Below are 20,405 nucleotides of genomic sequence, written 5' to 3' on the forward strand. Positions count from 1 at the left end.
TTATAACAAACGTGTCCTCCAAAATAGTTTTTTTCCTTTTTAGCAAGAAGCACAAACATTTTACACCCCTCTCCCACAAACAAGGTCAGAACAGGGTGGGTCACCAAATAAGCAACTTCTGGAGCAAAAGAATAAATCTGAACACGTTTAAACAATCATTAAAACTTCTTCCTGCTGGTGACGAAGCAATTAACTGTCTCAGACTGAGCCAGAAACAGTGTCACTAAGATGAATAAATTCTCTGTTTTTTCTCCTTTTTACAAAAAGCCCTTTTTCATCTTGCTGTGTAAAATCTGTCCTGTTGTGTTGGGAGGGAAGGAAACTTGGACTAGTGCCACCTCTTTGTCTTCTTTTTCTTCGAGAGAAGCTTGCTTGCTAACATAACAGTGCTTTTTTGGGCTTAGTTTTGGACTTTATTTTTTTACACTGTGTTTTATTTAGTCTGCTTTTGCACTCCTACCAAGGATAAATTTGGCCACTGCTAATACTGTATCAAAAGCCATCAGGTTTGATCTCTCTCTCCTCTTTTCACTCCATATGTTTGCACAGAGAAAGCTTCACAGTATTAAGGTATCTGACACACTGTCAGACAAACAGCACTTTCAGGGAACAAGAAGTATTAAGGCCATATCCAGTTTTTGCAAAGACATGTAGAGGCCGCCTGTTGCATCCTGCATACAAAGAATTTGTCAAAGCAGGATAGAAATCTCTTGAATAGCCAGAGGCAACACCTTCTAGAAATCCCTCTAGTGTTTTCTGAGCAGGAGGCTCTCTAGAACCTCACCATCTGACAGCAAATATGTGGTGCTGATGGCAGCATGTGTGTGCAGCAGGTGACTAGATTGAATGAGATATAGGGACTAGGCTAAGTACCTATGTTAATTGGATGCCAAGGAGAGATACACATACAGAGCTGTTTGGGTGACCTGTTCCTTTCTCACAGCAAAATAACTCTACCAACATCCTATCTGCCCATGGGTACAGAATTTAACATGAGGCTAACCTTTCTCTTCCTAGGAATGGGTTCATCAAAGAGAAGGTTGCTTGTTTCAGCTTCATCAATACCATCATCTGGCTGGGAAGGTGTCCGAAAAGCTTTGAAGCTATCAGCTGACAGAGGTGGAGACGGGGTGGATGGGTTGGACTGGTCACTGGGAGCGTTCCAGCTCCAGTATCCACTGCTGCTGGTACTAGAAGGCACAAATCCTCCTTCTTTCCAAGATCCATTTAGGGATTCTGTCAAGAACAACAGCCATCATTACAACAGCATCATGTGTTAGGGCTAAGCAGCTCTCTTAGATAAGGCTTAGATGCCATGTTGGTAATTAACTGCACGTTCAATAAAGGAAAGTGAAAGCATTGGATGTAGACAACCACATCTATCCCACTGCACACAAATTAAATAATCCACCCTTGATTTTTCAGGTTTTTTAAAAAACAAAGTATTTTTCTAAAAAAAATGCCAGGTTTGGAAAAATAACCTGTTCTGGAGCATAAACCACAATAAGCAGTCAGATATTGCATGCATGATTAAGGGAAAACATTCAAATACATCCTCAACTTTCAGCAGGAACACACGACTGTGATGGAGCATCAGAGCAAGCTCCAAGCCACCACACGGCCAACAGGAGATCCCCTGGAAAGGGGACATACACTCTGAGCCCCAGGACACTAACTGGATCTGCAAAAATATGATTGTCATCCCAGTACCAAAACACCACAGAAAACCATAATTACACTCTAATTGTCTTCTCATAATCCCCCAGTGTACACACCTCTGCCTAACCTGAATCCCTAATTGAGGTGGTACGTGTCCTCGGAAGGATATCCATTTTTCTTCATAGAGGTGTATCGTGAGGCATCTGGTTTCAGAAGTGGGATGCATAGATGCTGGATCACCTCCATGCCTACTTGCTAGAGGAACCCGCCCCTTACTGCAACAGTTCCTCTGACATTAGGTGGTAAGCAGATGCTCAGACTAAAAGGTTACTCTACAACACGGTGGACAGGAGTAACGGCACTGCTTTTGCAGTCTGAGGCACGGCTTGAGCCATGCTTCATGTGCTGAGGTCCCCAGGCGTTAAGACACTGGCACGTCACTCCTCCCAATCCCTACAGGGCTTCTGGCAGGAGAGGAGTATGTAGGCCATCAGCTCAGCAAAGGTATGGCCCAAGCATGTCCTGTGGTGCAAACACAGGCGGCCCTGCCTGAAGCTTCAGGTTCTCACAGGACTCAGGCACATGTGCAGGAAAGGTTCAGCTGCAGTTTCTCCCTAGCTGAGGCACTGGAAGCTTTTCCCAATGACACCGTAGGTGCCTGAGTATTGTGCAAAACCCAACTTTGAGTTGGCAAGCAAATACCATCTTATCTGTTTGTGAGACAGGAGTCTTTTCAAGCCAGCGCCTGCCCTTAAGAGTTCTGCAGAAGTCACTCCTTCATTCCTTCTCAATTTCTTACAGATAAATTTAACTAATGACATCAACAAGAAAATAATGTCTACCACCTGCTACCAAAAGCTTAACCCAAAAACCAATGGATTTTTTTCTCCTAATTCAGTTGGTTTTGGACAAAACCCGTAATCATTAACATCAGCTGCTCACAAAATAGAATGCAGTGCTCCATCATGTAAGCACACACATAAAATACCCCGCACTTACTGATCAGGGCCACAGAGCATAAATGGGATCAACCTTCGCCCCCTGCCTCCCAAATTCCTCTTTGGAAAAGGACATATACATTTCCGGCAGCTAATAAGTTAACATATGAAAATGTCATGTTTTGGTTCATGATTACAGCCTTCATGTGACTATAATGGAGGTGGGTTTTGCTTCTTTCAAGTATTTGTACTTGAGTCTCGTGCCAAAGCCAAGTACATCTGGTATCAACTTGTGACCTCAGCACAGCTTAAAATTTCCACTTCTTCAGAAAACCAAAACAAACAGCACTCTTTCAACTACTACTTGCTGACACATTTATGGTGGTACTTTGTATTCTCAGCGTTTACAGCTTCTTCTCACCTTGCTGAGAAAGAGATGTAAATTAAGAACACGTTTAAAGTAGTATGGAAAAGACTGAATGAGGTTGACAACAGGAAAAAAACAAACACTGGTTCTCATTAATACTAACAAATCTGTCAATGTAAAGAAGTTTAAAATATAAATAAATGCAACTTACTCTTATTTTGGGGCTCTTTTCACATTGCTGGAGTTGCGTGAAAGAGAACCAGACCAAATATTACACAGCTGCAGGGAAACAAGGGCCAAACTCTGATCCAGTTTACATGGGTGATCATCCCCAGTAATTCCAGCACAGATCAGACTTTAATATTAATGCTAATGTTATTTTTTTTACTTCCAGGCAAAATTCCATTTGTTTAAACAAATGTTCCTTTAATTACACTGCTACTTACTGCCCTTTTTTGGAAAAGGATGTAGAAAGAATTAATCATTAGTACATTTGTAGCTCGTGTTACTAAGATCAGAGCCTAGCCTTGCAACACCAAACGAGCTTTAAATTATCAAATCTTTACACTTTTATTTAAGTCTTTAGAAAGACTTCACTCAGGCAAAACTAAGATATTCAGATGCCCAACACCACCTTCAAAATCTTGTCTGTGACTATTAAAACACGTGAATTACTTTTCAGGCTAGTCTTCCCCCGTTCGGGAAACAAGCAGACAAGCTATGTGAAGAAATATCAAACAGCACTCAGACTGCAGGAAGAAATATCAAAGGCAGTTAACAGCTACCATTTACCTATTAGCAATTCAAAAGGGCTTGTTTGGAAGATCTTTCCAATCAACAGCTGCTAGCTCATGTGCGCTGCCGCTCCTGGCAAGTGTCATCTGCTCAAACTGTCTAAGGTGACAGATACTGCCTTGCCCCACACCAGAGGAGCTCCCTGTGACTGGGGATGCAACATGGGACATGTGCGTGCCTCGGCCACCTCAAATCCCTGCCTGGCACATCAGCACAAATCCATCTTCGTCTGTGGTTTCGGCTGTGAGATGAGAAGCTAGAGAGCAGGTCTGGTTTTACCCTTCCATTGGCCTTCCCTAGGGGCTGGCAACCTCCAGCCGGGAGGCAGGACAGTCACTGGGGATGTTACTGCCGGCGGTTTCCCAGGGCTCCTCAGAGCAGTGGTACTTCAGAAATATTTTTGGTTTTCAACACTGGAAAGTACACAAACAGGAGCCATGGGTGTTCATGGCTAGAATTCCAGCTAAATGGATAAAACTTACATTTTCTGGAAAGAAATGGAAAAACCACACTATTTGTTCAAAAATATTTAAAGTTGGGACATTTGGTACAAGTTCCTTTTAAGAACATCATTCAGGGGATCACCCCTGCTTCCATGAGGAAATGCAAAGACTACTTCCCTATTAATTCGCATGTCTAAGTAGTCCTCAAATTCCTCCAATTATTTACAGTAGGAGGGCATCTAGTGTCTACTTAACAGTTACAAGTGGGTCAGAAAAGCCAGTCTTGCAAACAATGCTGAGACACCCTAACAAGGCTATCCTAATTTAAATTACTCATTAAAATATAACACTTTTAAAAATTTCTTGTAACTCCAGTCAAGCCTGCATAGATTAATATCTCATTAGCAATCTCATTATTACCACTAACTTTTTAGATTTATTGTTATTTGTGTGACTTCTGCTACACCATGAATGGAGTAGTCTTTTAAGGGATTATGGATTTGATGGTAGACCGTCAGAGAGTTACAAAGGGCAGAGGAATTGAGGGCCTAATCCTGCATCGGCAGAAACAGACCTGTCGCTGTGCAGACTGCTAGTGCACAGTGTCTCAGCCAAGCGCTGTGATCTGGAAGTGCTTTGCCTTATCATAGTGTTGAGTAAAATCTGATCTGATTTCCGTGGGGTGGGGACAAGAACAACCGCTGTCATGTTTACTGCATATGTGCAAATGCAAATAAGCTGTTTGGAAAATTAGCATTTCAGTGAGGTCAGGAGACATTCCACAGTGCTCATCTCCCATTTATGAAACAGGGCATCTCCCATTTCATAAAATGGAGCTGCTCTATGGAGACGGAAAAGGTTTCTTCTCATTTTTGCCAATGCTGCACCAAAGACCTTGACTAGGTTAGAGCAAAGCTCAGTATGATCCCCAGCACACATGGGCCACAACTCCTGGAAACAAGCCCCCCCACATACATGGCCTGGGCACCCCTCCCTGCAGCTCCTGCCCAGGCGCTGCCCTGAAGGCTTACCGTTGGGTCGGACAGGAGGGCTGCGGACCAAAGGGCTGGTGGATAAACTGGTGAGTACCATGGCTGCTGTTACTTTATCCATGTCCAGTTCTTCTGAAGATTTTCTGAAACACACGGAATGGGAGGTGGGAAACACATCAGCAAATACTTAAACTTTTTGAGTGGGCTGGTTTGTTTTTTTTTTTAAATAACAGACCAAACCCTAAGCCAGTAACCAAAGCAAGCGACCAAGCAGAGTTCTCAAAGCTTTTGTCTTCTGGCAACCTGAGCATACCCAGTGGCTACTTTAAGCAAACCAGCTCATCATAAATAGGAAAAGCAGTGAGAAAAGAGAATACATCTTTTTATAAAACTGTCAGCATTATTGTGACCCTCTATTAGTTTGACCCTGTTCCCTTTTTTCAGAATTACAGCTATTCATATCCTTAAAGCTAAGTGTCTAAGTTTTTTTTTCTTGGATGAAGACATAGAGATGCAAAACCAGGTAAGAGTACCAGTAACACTAATAACATACACTAATCTCTGTATGGTGAGGAAGAACTACGAACTGGAATTGATGGATGTGATTTTGTTATTGCTTCCACTTAACACTATTAACCATCCTGTACTCTCTCCAAAAGACTGATCCTAAATTTTTCCTAGTCAGATTATAAACTAATTATCTAAAATAATTAGTAAATTGACAGAAAATAAGTGGGGGTGGGGGGTGGGGGTAGGGGTAGTCTTCTGCAGGTGTGATGGGTGCCTGAGCCAGCGGGACAGCACAGCGGAAGAGAGGGACCCATCGCTGCCTTAGCTCAGCCTCACTGGGAACCGGCCCTAAGTCGCTTCTTTGATTCATGCAGTTAAGACCAATGAGTTCTGGGGAAAAAAAAAATAAAATCAGGAGAGAGGCAGAGGAGAGGGCATGGGGAAGGGGTGATAAGGCAGAGGAGGGCAGCCAGCTTTCCAGGGGAGGGAAGAGAGTATTTGGAGACAACAGATGCCTCCAGAAACCAGGCTTCAGTGACCCAGTGCTCAAGGAGCAATGTTTTTCTTAGACAATGCAGAATTTCCATTGGCTGTAAAAATGTACATGCTATCACTTTTTTTTTTCCCCAAAGGAACTTTTCCTGACAGGTGAGCAGTACAATGTACAATTTCTGAAGAGTCAACGTACCAAACCAAAACCACTAAATCCACTAGGTTTAGCAGACTTCAGCCTTCCCCCATCCTTGTGGGACAGTGGAACCAAAGCAGACAGCTTCTTGTAAACGTTTGCTTTCAAACATAATTGATCATCCAAGACCATCCTCTCATTTACTAGAGATGAAGTTAAATCTGTTCTTACAGAAGGACACATTTCTCCCCTCTATTATGCATTGCAGGGTTTCTAGAATTTCCTCTGTGCCTTGCCAGGAGCTCTACGTAACCATCAGGTTGAGTCTTTACTTAAAGCCCAATATAAGAAGTGTTCAGCTACCTGACATTTTCTGTCAACTGTTGATTGGTAACTCACCAAATCACCATGCTGCTTGCAGTCCTCTTCCTAGAATCCCATTTCACCCATCAGGTTAAAGGCTCATTAACTGGAAACTATGCTACAGTCAAAGCCTCTTGATATTTTAGTGAGCAAACCTCAAACTTGTCCATGAAACAGTTCACAGCTGCTTTCTGGCTGATGCAAGGACCCACGCAGATGCCAATGAACACTCTCCCATGCTGCACAACAGCTTAGCTCTCATGACTGTCTTTTGCAACACATCAGTGCCTGGGACCGACATGCTGATGATGGTTCCTGCTGCATTCTGATTATGTCCACAGAAACCCTCTTTTCCTTCAGCCAAGTTTTTTGCAAAGAGCAAGAGCAGCCATCTGGTCATCACTGAGTACTGGAAAGGTCTTGGATATCTGCTATAATCAGCCAATATCCATCACCCATCAGGTCCTCTCGCCTGCAGAGCAGTATTTCACTCAGAATGCCAAATTCCTCTGGGCTCAGAGGACACTTCCTCCGGGATGACGTGGAGATGCTACATTTTCTGGAGACGAACCCTGTCAGATGATTTTCCAATTACCTAATATCCCAGTACGAAAATCTACTCTCTGAAAAGCATTCAGCTGCTCTGTAGTCCACTCCTCCAAGACTACACCGACTGTCCCTACTCCTTTATCCAGTTGTGGATGAAACACTAACATTTGCACTTTGGCAGCATATGAGGACAAAATGACCACAGGCTCCTGATACGCTGGAGAAGCTGATCCCTAGTGTTTGCAATCAGCCTTCCCACGAGGCTCTTCTGTCTGTGTGGCAACAGGACTAACGCGCTCCTGTCCCGGCCTCTGCAGAATTGCAAAATCACACTACAGCAGTTGTTGCAAGTGTTTGCCAAGTTGGGGTCAAGATGTCAGAGTCGGGACCCAGAGCTAAGCCCAAAGTTCCTCCAAATAGTCTATAATTTTAACTTCTTCTAGCTCTTCGGTATCGACATTTTTTTTTCCCCTTCTACAATGACTCAGACTGCTGCTCTGAAAAACTAACCTTTGCTCGAAATAATTTTGTCAATAATGCCCCAAAACTGACAGCATTGGCATCTGTGCCTAAGATGTAAGTTTCCATAGGTAGGCAAAGGACAGGTATAGTCATGAGACCCCCCTCTGCCATTTCTAGCCATGTAAAACCACAAGCTTGCAATTACTGGAATGCTTTTTTCTACCTGATCCAATTTAACAAGTTTTCAATATGGAAAGCCCAAATAAACAAAACTTTGAACTTCTTCTCTGCCCATTTTGAATCACAGTCATTTTTACTACTTACTGCTCCTCAGCTGCATCCAGCAAACATGGAATGCTCTGCTTGTACTTCCCAGCCACAAGAATTTTAGCAGCTACAAGTGTTGGCTTATGTGACTCTGCTCCCAAACACATTTTTACAGTTTGGCTCATAAATGTAAACACACATATTTCATATATCACTCAGCCAGCACTGCTGCAGCAACAGCAGCCTTTGAGAGAGAGGGAAAGCATAAAACTGAAGACAGGAACCACTTAAGCCATCTGCATTTAGTCAGCATCACATGCGAGTCAATGCCTTAAGACTGCCCCAGTCTTCCAGCTTTCCTCACTGGAAAGTTGAACCTGCACACAGCTGTTCAACAGTATTTGCACTCAGAGGGGTGAATAACTTGTTCATTACACATCGATTGTTCACAAACCATTTATTCCACCACTGCTAAGGTGATTTTCTGCAGACTGAATTTATAATCCCTGATGTTGCTCATACTATTTTTAGGTGCAATGAAATCTAAATCAGTTGTAAGATCATCTACTACATCAGCTATAAAGATTTCTTCTCTCCTGTAATCTCACAGCCCAGTCTCCAAATGCCATCTCCCAACTTCTGCACCGATGTATTTGTGTCAGCCCAGTCTGCATTTGAGACCAAGCGGTTTGGGATTATTTCCAAGTCTTTGTAAATCCAAACACATGCCAATAGCTGAACTATAATGAACCAGCTGAGACAGAAGCAGCAGAAGTTAGAGGACCTTGGGGAACAGATATTTTACCACCACCCCATGTGTCTCAGCTTCATGTCTCCCTGCTTCCTCAGCAGGGAGAATGGTTTCATTTCATCCCTGCAATACCCTAACCTAGTCAGCCTAGTATTTAAAATTGTCCTTTTCTTTAATAGCCAAGCTCAAATTAAACTTAGTTACTACCCTCACTTTTGCTTAATCCTTTCCTTGCTTTTGCTGATGAATATACTGCTTTTTTGATAATCATTTAACAGTGTTAAGAACTGTCACATCTCCCTCAGTCAGAGCTCTCTGCGAGGAAAGGCTGGGTTTAAGCTCCAAAAGATGAGCAGAAGAGGGTCCAAGATGAGTCCAAGTGTCTCAAACCAACACAACATCCGATTCTCCTACTGTCCCATTTCCTCAGCCACTAGCTGACTCCTCCTAGGATCCGTGTTTCCTTTTGGGACTGGACCACTCTTGGTGCGACTCCTCCCTACTAGCAACTTTCTAGCAAGGGGACATCTTCCTGTCCTCCCTTCAGAAAGGTTCACAGGTCCTCTTCTGGCCACTGTCACCTTCGCACACCCTACTAAGTGTTATTCCCATCTGGCCACACCTATACCACACCTCTGTTTTTTCTTCTATCAGCCACACCATCATCTATGGTTGGAATGCTTTTTTTAAACTTTCTCTCAAAAAATCCTTAGAAATACATATTTTATTCTAGTTTGTAAGTCTTTATTACTTGCCTGGCTTAGATCAAAAAGTCTGCAATTCTTCCTCTTGGAAAGGCTGCATCTTAGGTCAGTACTTAACCCAAACATATTTTAAGCGTCCTGGAGAATAATCTTAGAGCAGAGAAACTAGTAGTGGTAGCAGGTGTTTTTGATAAAATTGACCTTATTCAAAAGGACAACTAAGTTCATTTTAAGCAAAGAAAAAATAAAAAACAAAGTTACTTTCCCTGCCCACAACTCCAAAGCTTTCAGTTAATTTCCTGACCAGCAACCTCTAAGTCCAACGCAGCACTGCCCAAAGCAAAGATGCACGGGTTCACCATATGGAAAGTGCCCTCTTATGCTCCGGAGCTGCCTCAACACAGCGCTTCTGGCAGTGGACCAGGCAGTGTTTCTTCACCAGAGCTCTACTCCCATCAAGAAGGTGAGAGGGGGGAGCAGGGGCTGCAGCATCCTGCAGCTGACAGGATCAGGCTGCAACTGGGTAGAAACTCCAGCGCTGGGAGATGACCCCATGGAGAAGGGAAGGATATTTCCAATTACTTCAAGTGGAAGTTGGCTACAGGAATTGACGGTCACAGACCCAGCTGCCTTCTCCAGTGGAAGTTGGCTACAGGAATTGACGGTCACAGACCCAGCCACCTTCTCCAGAACCATGTCTCCCTGCTGTTCCAGCGCTGTTGAGCTTTCCTTTCCTTATCCTACTTTCTAAACAATAACCACCTGAAGCCCATATGCCCTAAATATTCAGATTTCTTAAAAGGCTTACATTTTAATTTGTTTTGGCAGAAGCATGGGCTTACTTATTTCTTGCTGCTATCCTCACCAGAGGGACACAGTGAAAAATAAATAAAATAAAAAATTTTAACTAGGATTGACCAAGAACAGCATCAGTCAGGCACAAAATGCTAGTATGCTATGTCAGCTGGCTTCAGTCTTCTACCGAAAAAACAGCTTAGGACGGTGGTTCACAAAACACCTTGATCTTTTGTTAAGGAAGTACCATATAAATACGCCTGCATTAATATGTGTGCTGCTGGACCTTGTGCTAACAAATAAAGAAGGTCTGGTTGGGGATGTGAAGGTTGGGGGCAGCCTTGGCTGCAGTGACCATGAGATGGTAGAGTTCAGGATCCTGTGTGGAGGAAGCAGGGCAATAAGATCACAACCCTGGACTCCAGGAGAGCTGACTTTGGCCTCTTCAAGGACCTGCTTGAGGGTATCCCATGCGTTAGGGGTCTAGAACGTAGGGGCGTCCAAGAGAGCTGGTCAATATTCAAGCATTACTTCCTCGAAGCTCAAGATCGGTGCATCCTATGAATAAGAAATCAAGCAAAGGTCACAGGAGACCTACATGGATGAGCAGGGAGCTTCTGGCAAAACTCAAATGGAAGAAGGAGGTTTACAGAATGTGGAAAAAGGGACAGGCTACTTGGGAGGAATATAGGAAGGTTGTCAGAGTATGCAGGGATGTGACGAGGAAGGCTAAGGCCCACCTGGAATTAAATCTGGCAAGGGACATCAAGGACAACAAGAAGGGCTTCTTCAAGTACATCACCAGCAAAAGGAAGACCAGGGAAAATGTGGGTCCACTGCTGAATAAGGAGGGTGCCCTGGTGATGGAGGATACAGGGAAGGCGGAGTTACTGAATGCCTTCTTTGCCTCAGTCTTTACTGCTAAGGCTGGCATCCAGGCATCTCGGGAGCTGGAGGTGCAAGAGGCAGTCTGGAGAAAGGAAGACTTTCCATTGGTTGAGGAGGATCAACCAATGAGGAGGATCAACTAGAGATCATTTAGGCAAACTGGACACCCACAAATCTATGGGCCCTGACGGGATGCACTCGCAAGTGCTGAGGGAGCTGGCAGATGTTATAGCCAAGCCACTCTCCATCATCTTTGAAAGGTCATGGAGAACAGAATTGCTTGAGTCACCATCCCTGGAGAACAGGAGAGGTGCCTGAGGGCTGGAGGAAAGCCAGTGTCACTCCAGTCTGAAATAGATACCACAACATGAAAAATACGTTCTGCAGTAAGTAAAACCATACTGCACGTACTCTACACTCTTTAATCTCTTTCCACTGTATAATCTCATTTCAGGCCACATGTAGTTTGCCATTACGTCTTTCCAATTTTTCAGGCAGGTTTTGTGGTTTTTAATCTCACATTTTTAGATAAGTGGTTCCCATTGTTTCATTAAAATGCACCTGAAATTCAAACTTGACGTTATGAACTGTAAAAGTACTACCACCAGAAGATCTCCAGGCCTAACCAACACAAAGTGTCTCAATAAGGGCACGTGGTTGTTTGTCTCTCAAGAAACAAATAGGGCACAAAGCCATTTGTTCTCTGAACCATCTCTTATAAAGATGAAATATATTTAAGCCAAACACCAATCTTTTCTTCTTGCCTTTAAAACAACTGTTCAACAGTCTCCCTAACAACTTACTTTCTTCCACAGAAACCAAATGGCCACCTTCTTACTAGAGCTAAGAGGTCAGTCTTCTCATCCCATGATTTAAACATCTGCTGCACTGATATGAACTGCAGATACTTTAAAAATTGTGGATATGAAAACGGACACTACAAAACAACTGAAATCTGCCAAACCATTCAAGAAGATGCATGTGCAGTAGGGAAATGCCTCGGAAGCCTCTGGGCAGAGTAGGACCTACTAGGCACAAGCCAAAGGTGACTGACGCTGCACAGCCACGCCAAAGTGTCCCCGGGACTGCCAGCTTCCTGCGGCAGTCGGCACGTGGAAAGGTCAGGGCTTCCTAAAAGCATCGACCCTGCGCATATGCTGTATAGTGTGTGCGTGTGACTGTCCTGGAGACCACATGCAGGAATAATTGCACTCTCCACAATTCATGACCCCAAATGATCCCAGCACACAAGGGGGTCAATTTAGGTGCATTAAAAGGGAGGTATTGGGAATATTTATAAGTACTCCCGACCTAAATGTTTTTCCAAGATACTTTTAACTTTAAACGTTCACTGTGCTATTATATGTTTGCTCTATGAGTGCAGGGGTGTGTTTTTTGTTATTTTTTTGTTTATTTTTATTACTTGAATGCCTTCATTTATAAGAATGAAACCACTGACATAATACATGGTAGGAAAAGAATGCATCTGGCTTAACTCTACTGTCATCTTTAGCGTTCCTGTCTGAAATTCGACCCTTTTTTCATCACGAGAAACTAACTGAACGGTGGCCTGGAGGTATCAAAGGGAAACTGAGAATACGCTGCCCAGCCTCTGGCTAGTACTAGGTTCAGCTTGTTCTCTGGTTTCTTCTGTTAGATGGAAAAAATCTCCTTGGTAATACATGTATTTGTGTTAGTAACTGTCTATGAAGCCATAACACTGTTGTACAGTCTCAGTTATGTGGAATTTGTTCTTGTAGATTTTTAAATAACACAGCAGAGCATGCTTTTGCTTTTTTTTTTGTCTAAGAAAATGCTGCTGTAACAAATATTACAAGCAATAATTACGATGACGTAAAACAGCCAGCCACTTATTGTGGGTCTGGTATTATGCTCATGTTATCCAATCTCACACTTCCATAAAGTTACTTCTGATACTGAGAGGTACATGAACAACAGTAACAGTCACCTGAAGAAATCACAGCAAGAATTTAACCGTGATGAAGAGATCATCTTCATTTTGAAGATACCATACTGTCCCCTGGAAGCTGTATTCTGTATTAAACCACAGATGCACATTCTAAAAATTTACCAAGGTCTTACTGAATAGTTATAAAATGTCCATGTCATGGCTGATACTGCTAATCTTATTTCTACTTCTGTCTACCAAAGATGACACAGACAACATGGCATCATTTTCCATTACAGAATTCAATTCTCTTCCTATGCCCTTACGGAGAAGTGGATTCTTTTCCACCATCAGCAAACAACACACAACATTTTCTGTCTTTTTTTCTGTTTCCATACTATTAGCATTGTCCTCATAGTCTAGTTTCTTTCTAACAAACCTAGAAGCGGCTGAGCATGTGCAATGCTCCACGATAACAAATTAGAGCATTTACAAGTCACAGAGGTGTTGACATTTAAAGTTTTCTCTAAAATTATTTAAATAATTATTTTCACACACAACACAGCGAATTGCACCTCTTTCTTCAGAATGGAGGGAAGTCTCAGAGGAGCACTGCTATTAGTTTAGTCTTAAAATCACACCCACTAGAAATGTCGGCTTGGAGAGCCAAAGGGACTGCAAATGCGAAAAATCCCACTTTGCATACTGTCAGGCAGACGATCCATAATTTCCATAAATTCAAACATCCTCTCCTCCTCAACTTCTCCACTGTCATCTTAGTCCCTCTGTCTTGTGATGCTCTGCTCCAGTTTTCCTATACTGCCCTTTTTTCTTGATGTCCGACTTACCCGAGCACACCTGCCTTTTTCTACAGCCATCAGAGAATTTCTGGGAGAAAAAGTCCTGCTACAATTTAAGGAAAACTCAAAGGTGAAGACAAATAAAGCCATTAAGAAATAAATACATCTTCTAATAAAAGAGGTGAAAAGGAGTAGCTTCAGCCTGTGAGAGGCTGGCACGCAAGGTTTGGTGCCTGCTTAACATCCACTTTCATCAAGTCCTCTCTTCAGTGCTGGGCAACTGCAGCCACCTCCTCGCTGCTCTCCTGGGAGCCCCCAGTTAGGGTGTTAGCTACTTCGGACAAAACAGATGCAGCCTTCACAGAGAATGAGTTACTTCTCCATGCGTCACTGAAAGCAGCATTCACCTGACAGTAGTTTTTAACACAATACAAACATGACCACTCCCAGAGGCAGATTACACTGCTATCATCCGGTAGATACACTACGTTTTGTGCCACCCGGAGCACTGCAACTAAACACTGTCTTTGCAGAACATTACTGTGTTTTCAGAATTTACCATTATTACTTAAGGAATAAACTGTCTTTAGAATAGCCATAATTTCTAATCCCCCCTGTCCCAAAAAATTAAAGGCAACTGAATTTATTCTTTCTCCTTTGCACATCTCAATACAGACGTAAAAACTGCAATTACAGAATGGTTGGGGTTGGAAGGGACCTCTGGAGTTCACCTAGTCCAATCCCCTGCCAAAGCAGGTTCCCCTAGAGCATGTTGCGCAGGGTCATGTGCAGGTGGGTTTTCAGTATCTCCAGAGAAGGAGACTCCACAACCTCCTTGGGCAGCCTGTTCCAGTGCTCTGTCACCCTCACAGTAAAGAAGTTTTTCCTCATATTTACATGGAGCTTCCCATGTTTCAGTTTGTGCCCGTTGCCCCTTGTCCTGTCTCTGGGCACCACTGAGAAGAGTCTGGCCCCTCCTCTTGACAACCGCCCCTAAGGTATTTGTAAGTATTGATAAGATCCCCTCTCAGTCTTCTCTTCTCCAGGCTAAACAGACCCAGCTCCCTCAGTCTTTCCTCGTAAGAGAGATGCTCCAGTCCGCCTATAATCTCGCAGCCCTCCGCTGGACTCTCCCCAGTAGTTCCTTGTCTTTCCTGCGGCAATGCAGCTGCAAGTCCCCAGTGGAGCTGCCAGCACAGCCTAACTACAGCTTCCTCTCTACCATCACCTTTTGGCTTTTCGAAATAGATGAATCATATTATTTCTCTCTTACTTCCCTTCAACAATCTCTTCTTACACACACACAACCTTGATTCTCTTCCCCTTCTCAGCACAACTCAGCAGGTCACCGATTCCCTTGGCTTGCTTAGGGTAATCTTTGCTTTATTTCACCTCCAGAGCAAAGTTTTTAGAAGTAAAAGATGTAGGCAGGGAAGTTTTCCTGCATGCAGTATCCATCCCACCTCCTCCTACCTTTAAAAGCCCCTCCTTCGCCCTCCCAATCCCACCAGCATGGTCTAGCTGACACAAGTGACTATGGAGGCGTGTCTGACAACTTGTCCAGCAAAGAGCTCCCCTGGGCAGTTGGAATTGCTCTCTGTCCTCTACGTGACAGTCTTTTGCTGTTTGCAGAGCAGATCTTAGCAGATGAGCAAATCTAAGCCAGCATCTTTCTTTACAGCATGCTGTGAGTAAGGAATCACAAGTTGATCTTAGCAGGCTGTGCCATCTTCAGTTTGTGAAGTTCTTCCTGTCACTAGTGCCAAAGCACTCGGCTCAGACACTCGAGTCAGGTTCTCATCCTGGCAGGAACAAGCTCTGGTAGCGAAACATGAGAGCCAAAGCCCATTACAGCAGTAGTGTAATGATAGCTTGCTGATGAAAAGCACGACCCCAGACCACTGCAGCCTACCGTCTTGTTGTTGATGACGTCAAAAGTTTTGTAAATTATCCAAAACTCTCCCTTTTTTCAGGTAAGGAAGATGCTACTTTTACAGCCCTGATCACTGCAGCTGCAGCTTCAGTAGCAGGTTCAACTCACTCCTTGGTTTGCATTATCAGAAAGGTATTGATCACTGACAGCACACAGAGACCCTCTTCCAAAAAATACCAGTGTACTTCGAGCACTACTGCATAAGGAAGATAGGAAAAAAAGGCCCCTGAACTGCTCGACTCAGGGCTTTGAGAACTGTGGGACTCATAACTTGGCACATTAAACCAGATTAAAACAACATTCATGACAAACAGTTCGGAGAGGAAAGCAGCACTTCTGTGTTTCAGGGATGACTGCTAATAGTGAAGACATACAGGGCAGAGCCTGTTGCAGAGCCTGCATTATCTGCAATAGCTGGAAGTTTTACTAATGTTTTGATAACATACATAATTAAATTGAGATAAACTGGGAAGAGAGAAAGAGCACATGGACATGTGCACAGAAAATTAGAAAAGCATCATTTTACCATTTAAAATTATTTTTTTTTGTTCTACATCTCACGTTCCGTTCTCCTGCGTAGGACCTTATAGTTGAATTTTTGGTTCATTAATTTAATATAAAATAAGATAAAGAACCATGCACCAGATGCATTTGTCCTTCTCTTTAAAGGGCTATCTTAAAAAGAGAATTGTTAACTTATAACGCCAGAAAAAAATCAGTGACACATTTGTGTCTGTACATGATCCACAAACGGCATTTGCTAATAAAAGGTATTCAGCCATAACAGCAATATGCAGAGCATGATAAATCACTTTGAAGCAATCATCTATAATGTCAGCCTCCAAAAAATATTTCACAAGTAAAAATATTATTAAAACAATAACACATGCCTTAGGACTGATTTTTTTTGGTCTCGGTTTGCAACCAGGGCCATGTTTCAAAGAACTGAAAATAAACTCAAGGGCAGATTCAGATCATGATGGTTTCCGTACGCCTGCCTCCTCCTGCCCTCCCTGCTCACGGCCGTGCTGAAGGGATGCTCTGTCACAAGGGATACATCAACTGGCCGACCGGCAAGGCTGTTACGCAACGCGTCCCTCTGTGGTTCCTCTGCTGGCTTTGACTGCTCGCCTTAGGACAGCCAAGCGTGTCGGCATCCTCGCTTTGGATTTAAAAGGCTCTCCTTGTTCTTTAAATAACCCTAAGCATGATGTCTGTGTGACTCCTCACTGCCGTACCTGGCTCACGAAGAGCAGCACATGGAGTCCTGGCAGTACAACACTCACTGCATTGCCTCTGGGACTGCGGTACCAGGAACTGGCAAAACCCCACCTTTCCAAAGCAGAAACCCAGCAAAAACAAAAACAGAATGGGAGATGAAAATGCAAAGGCTTCATCCTCAACCGTTTTATTTGCTCAACTCTCCATCCAGGCTGGTGCCTGATAACCAACCACGTTTGCGGGTGAGCTGCACAGCACAGACCCCAGCCTAAGAGCAGAAAGAGAAAGCTGCTTCCTCCTGCTCCCACTGCTCCATCAGGGGCCCAAGCACCGCAGCACTGGGATGCACAAGACTCCCACTGGTTTGAGTTGGTCTGGTTTCTGTGCTTCTGCCTGGATAATGGATCTGTCAGTAACTGCAAAGGTTTGTCCCAGATTAAATAGCATTTAGCTAAACACACACCTAAATAACACCTATGCCTTAGCCAAAGAAGAATAATTAGAAAACACAGATTTTCAAATGGATAGTGCTAGGTGCAAATACTCAGTCAAATATATTAAAAAAAAAAAAAAGAAAGAAAAAAGCTTTGGCCAATTTCTGTAACTCACACCTTCTTGCAGCATACCTCACTCCCAAGCAACATATTTGAGACAAACTGAAACATTTATCTATTGATGCGAGAAAAGACAACTGTAGCATAAAGCTATGTGTGTTAGGGCTGTTTAAACGTATTCACGTGCTGCCAACCCCAGCAGACAGATGTTATTTTGGTATCCAGACTCAGGAGCGCATTTGAACCACCCAAATCACGATATGATGGAAGACCTGTCAAAAATATCGCCAAAATATTTCATGAAAATCTAAAGCAAAATAAGACTACGTTGTTGCATGTGTGCTCACAGTCATGCTTTTTCTAGAATAATCAGTATTTTGGGGCACAAAACTTAGCAACTTGGAAGCATCAAGTTTTTCAGAAAATATTAAGGCAACTTTTTAAAGAAACCAGAAAACTTGTTGCAATCAGCTGCTGCAATCAGACAACGTGATTGACACAGCCTCACGCATCACTCTTGAATCAGAGATGCGCAGAAGTAAAACTGATTTCACATTTTAGCCTAGAGGGCATCCGAGTTATACAGGGAAGCCCAAATGTCTAGTGCAACTTTGCTGCAGTGTTATTGCCAAGGCGAACAGCCAAGATTTTGGACAATACGAATGCAGTAATCAAAAAAGTAAGCACAGCCTTCAGTTTTTTGATTCATCTCATTTTTTATTCCTCAAGAATAAGCAGCTTCTTTCACAGTTGATTTTTTTAAAACTACCATTATTGAAAAAAAATCACAGGTGACTCACTAGAGGCAAAGAAACATCATGTTTTAAAAGTTGCCTTCACAAAAATTTTCACAAGTAACTTCCAGCTGAGAGTATAACCTAGCAAGCAAGGGCTGTGTTCTCACCAAATACAACATGGAACAGTATTTCTATAGTATATGTAATAGGTTCTCTAACACTGCAAAACACTTGCAATAGTCATACCCAGTATTTCTGAGCCATTATGAGTAGGTTGGGGGTTATTACAATGTCAGTTCTGACAAGGGGTATTTGCTTCAAAAACTGGGAGAAGAGAGACAGATATGAAAGAGAGAGACTTTCTCTAACTATTTCTAGCAGTGATCGGAATAAGGTCTGTTTCCAAAACTAATTTGCAGGGACAAAAAACTGTGGTGCCAATATTTACCTTTTTTAACCTGAGCCTCTCTTCAGCTTCACCTTCTATGAACAGAAGTTTGTAAAAACTGAACATTTTGAGGAGCTTTTTTGCAGCCAGAATTTTAACTGTACTCTTAAATCAAGCTTTAGAGTGATTTAGGAGTACAGAAAAATATTCCACTTTTTCTCCTATGAAAATTGTGATTTTTACTACTTTATCAGATGAAAATCATGCAAAAAAATCCGTGCCTTAGAACATGACATAGCAAAGCTGTATGTATAGACCGGAGGATTTCAGCACACTTACAGACAGCATTTTCCCATGCTAGACTGCTGGGAGAATTCATTAGCTGAAATTTCATTTCAGTAGCCCACAGTCCTCTGTACTAAACAAAAAGCAGACGTGATAAAAGGGGTACCCTTTTCCCCACCCCCATATTTGCACTCCAGAAATATTTCATGAAGTTATACGTTGCCTTTTTCTTCTCTTAGTTAAGATATAATTTGACAAGGGAAGTTTAACAAGTTGAACCATAGCTTGTTAATGTGCAACAGCAATTGATTACGTAATGCTTTTTAAAATTTATTTATAGCAGTGACAAGAATATAGTTATTGGTGGAAAGAGAAAATAAATACCTGGTCTACTCAGAAATCAGCTGACAGCCCTAGTAAGTTGCTATTTGATTTAATTTCCATTAATTTTCCACTGGAGAAACGCCCAGCAGGGAACACAAAAGACTCAACAAGAAGTTTCTGCAAATACTTGGCTCCTTTAGCCAAGTGATCCTTTTCCTTGTGCTGTTTCTAAGCCAAATGTGCTAAAATCAATGGGTTTGCACATGACTGGCTATTCCAAGCCTTGTGGAAACAGCCAAAATCAGGGCACCACTAGTGCACTGCATGAAATGCTTTGAGAAGTCCTCAGATTAGAAAAATCAAATGGTCACCTAATGAAAACTATGTATTTTTTTGGACCTTGACAGGCTTGAGAGCTGGGTCTCTGCGAACCGCATGAAGTTCAACAAGGCCAAGTGCAAGGTCCTGCACATGGGTCAGGGTGAGCCCAAGCACAAATACAGGCTGGGCAGAGAATGGATTGAGAGCAGCCCTGAGGAGAAGGACTTGAGGGTGATGGTTGATGAGAAGCTCAACATGAGCTGGCAATGTGCGCTTGCAGCCAGGAGGCCAACTGTATCCTGGGCTGCATCAAAAGCAGCGTGGCCAGTAGGTCGAGGGAGGTGATTCTACCCCTCTACTCCGCTCTTGTGAGACCCCACCTAGACTACTGCATCCAGCTCTGGGGCCCCCAACATAAGAAGGACGTGGAGCTGTTGGAATGAGTCCAGAGGAGGGCCACGAAGATGATGAGAGGGCTGGAGCACCTCTCCTATGAAGATAGGCTGAGAGAGTTGGGGTTGTTCAGCCTGGAGAAGAGAAGGCTCTGGAGGGACCTTCTAGCAGCCTTCCAGTACCTGAAGGGGGCCTACAGGAAAGCGGGAGAGGGGCTTTTACACGGGCATGTAGTGACAGGATGAGGGGGAATGATTTTAAACTGAAAGAGGGTAGATTTAGATTAGATATTAGGAAGAAATTCTTTCCTGTGAGGGTGGTGAGACACTGGAACAGGTTGCCCAGAGAAGCTGTGGCTGCCCCCTCCCTGGCAGTGTTTAAGGTCAGGTTGGATGGGGCTTTGAGCAACCTGGTCTAGTGGAAAGGTGT

At 43.2% G+C, this 20,405-nt stretch overlaps 1 protein-coding gene across 1 annotated transcript in view; it reads right to left on the reverse strand.

Moving 5' to 3' along the window:
* The window catches only part of ZNF704 (zinc finger protein 704), an 89,248-nt gene that overhangs the window by 17,101 nt on the left and 51,742 nt on the right, over window positions 1–20,405 (reverse strand). The window contains exons 3-4 of the mRNA XM_068397309.1: window positions 5,234–5,337; window positions 1,004–1,236 (exon numbers count right to left, since the gene is read on the reverse strand). Coding sequence (XP_068253410.1) covers window positions 1,004–1,236; window positions 5,234–5,337 — 337 coding nt within the window. The remainder of the gene's footprint in view (window positions 1–1,003; window positions 1,237–5,233; window positions 5,338–20,405) is intronic.

The sequence above is a fragment of the Nyctibius grandis genome, chromosome 3 (genome assembly GCF_013368605.1).
Source record: "Nyctibius grandis isolate bNycGra1 chromosome 3, bNycGra1.pri, whole genome shotgun sequence".
Taxonomy (NCBI): Eukaryota; Metazoa; Chordata; class Aves; order Nyctibiiformes; family Nyctibiidae; genus Nyctibius; species Nyctibius grandis.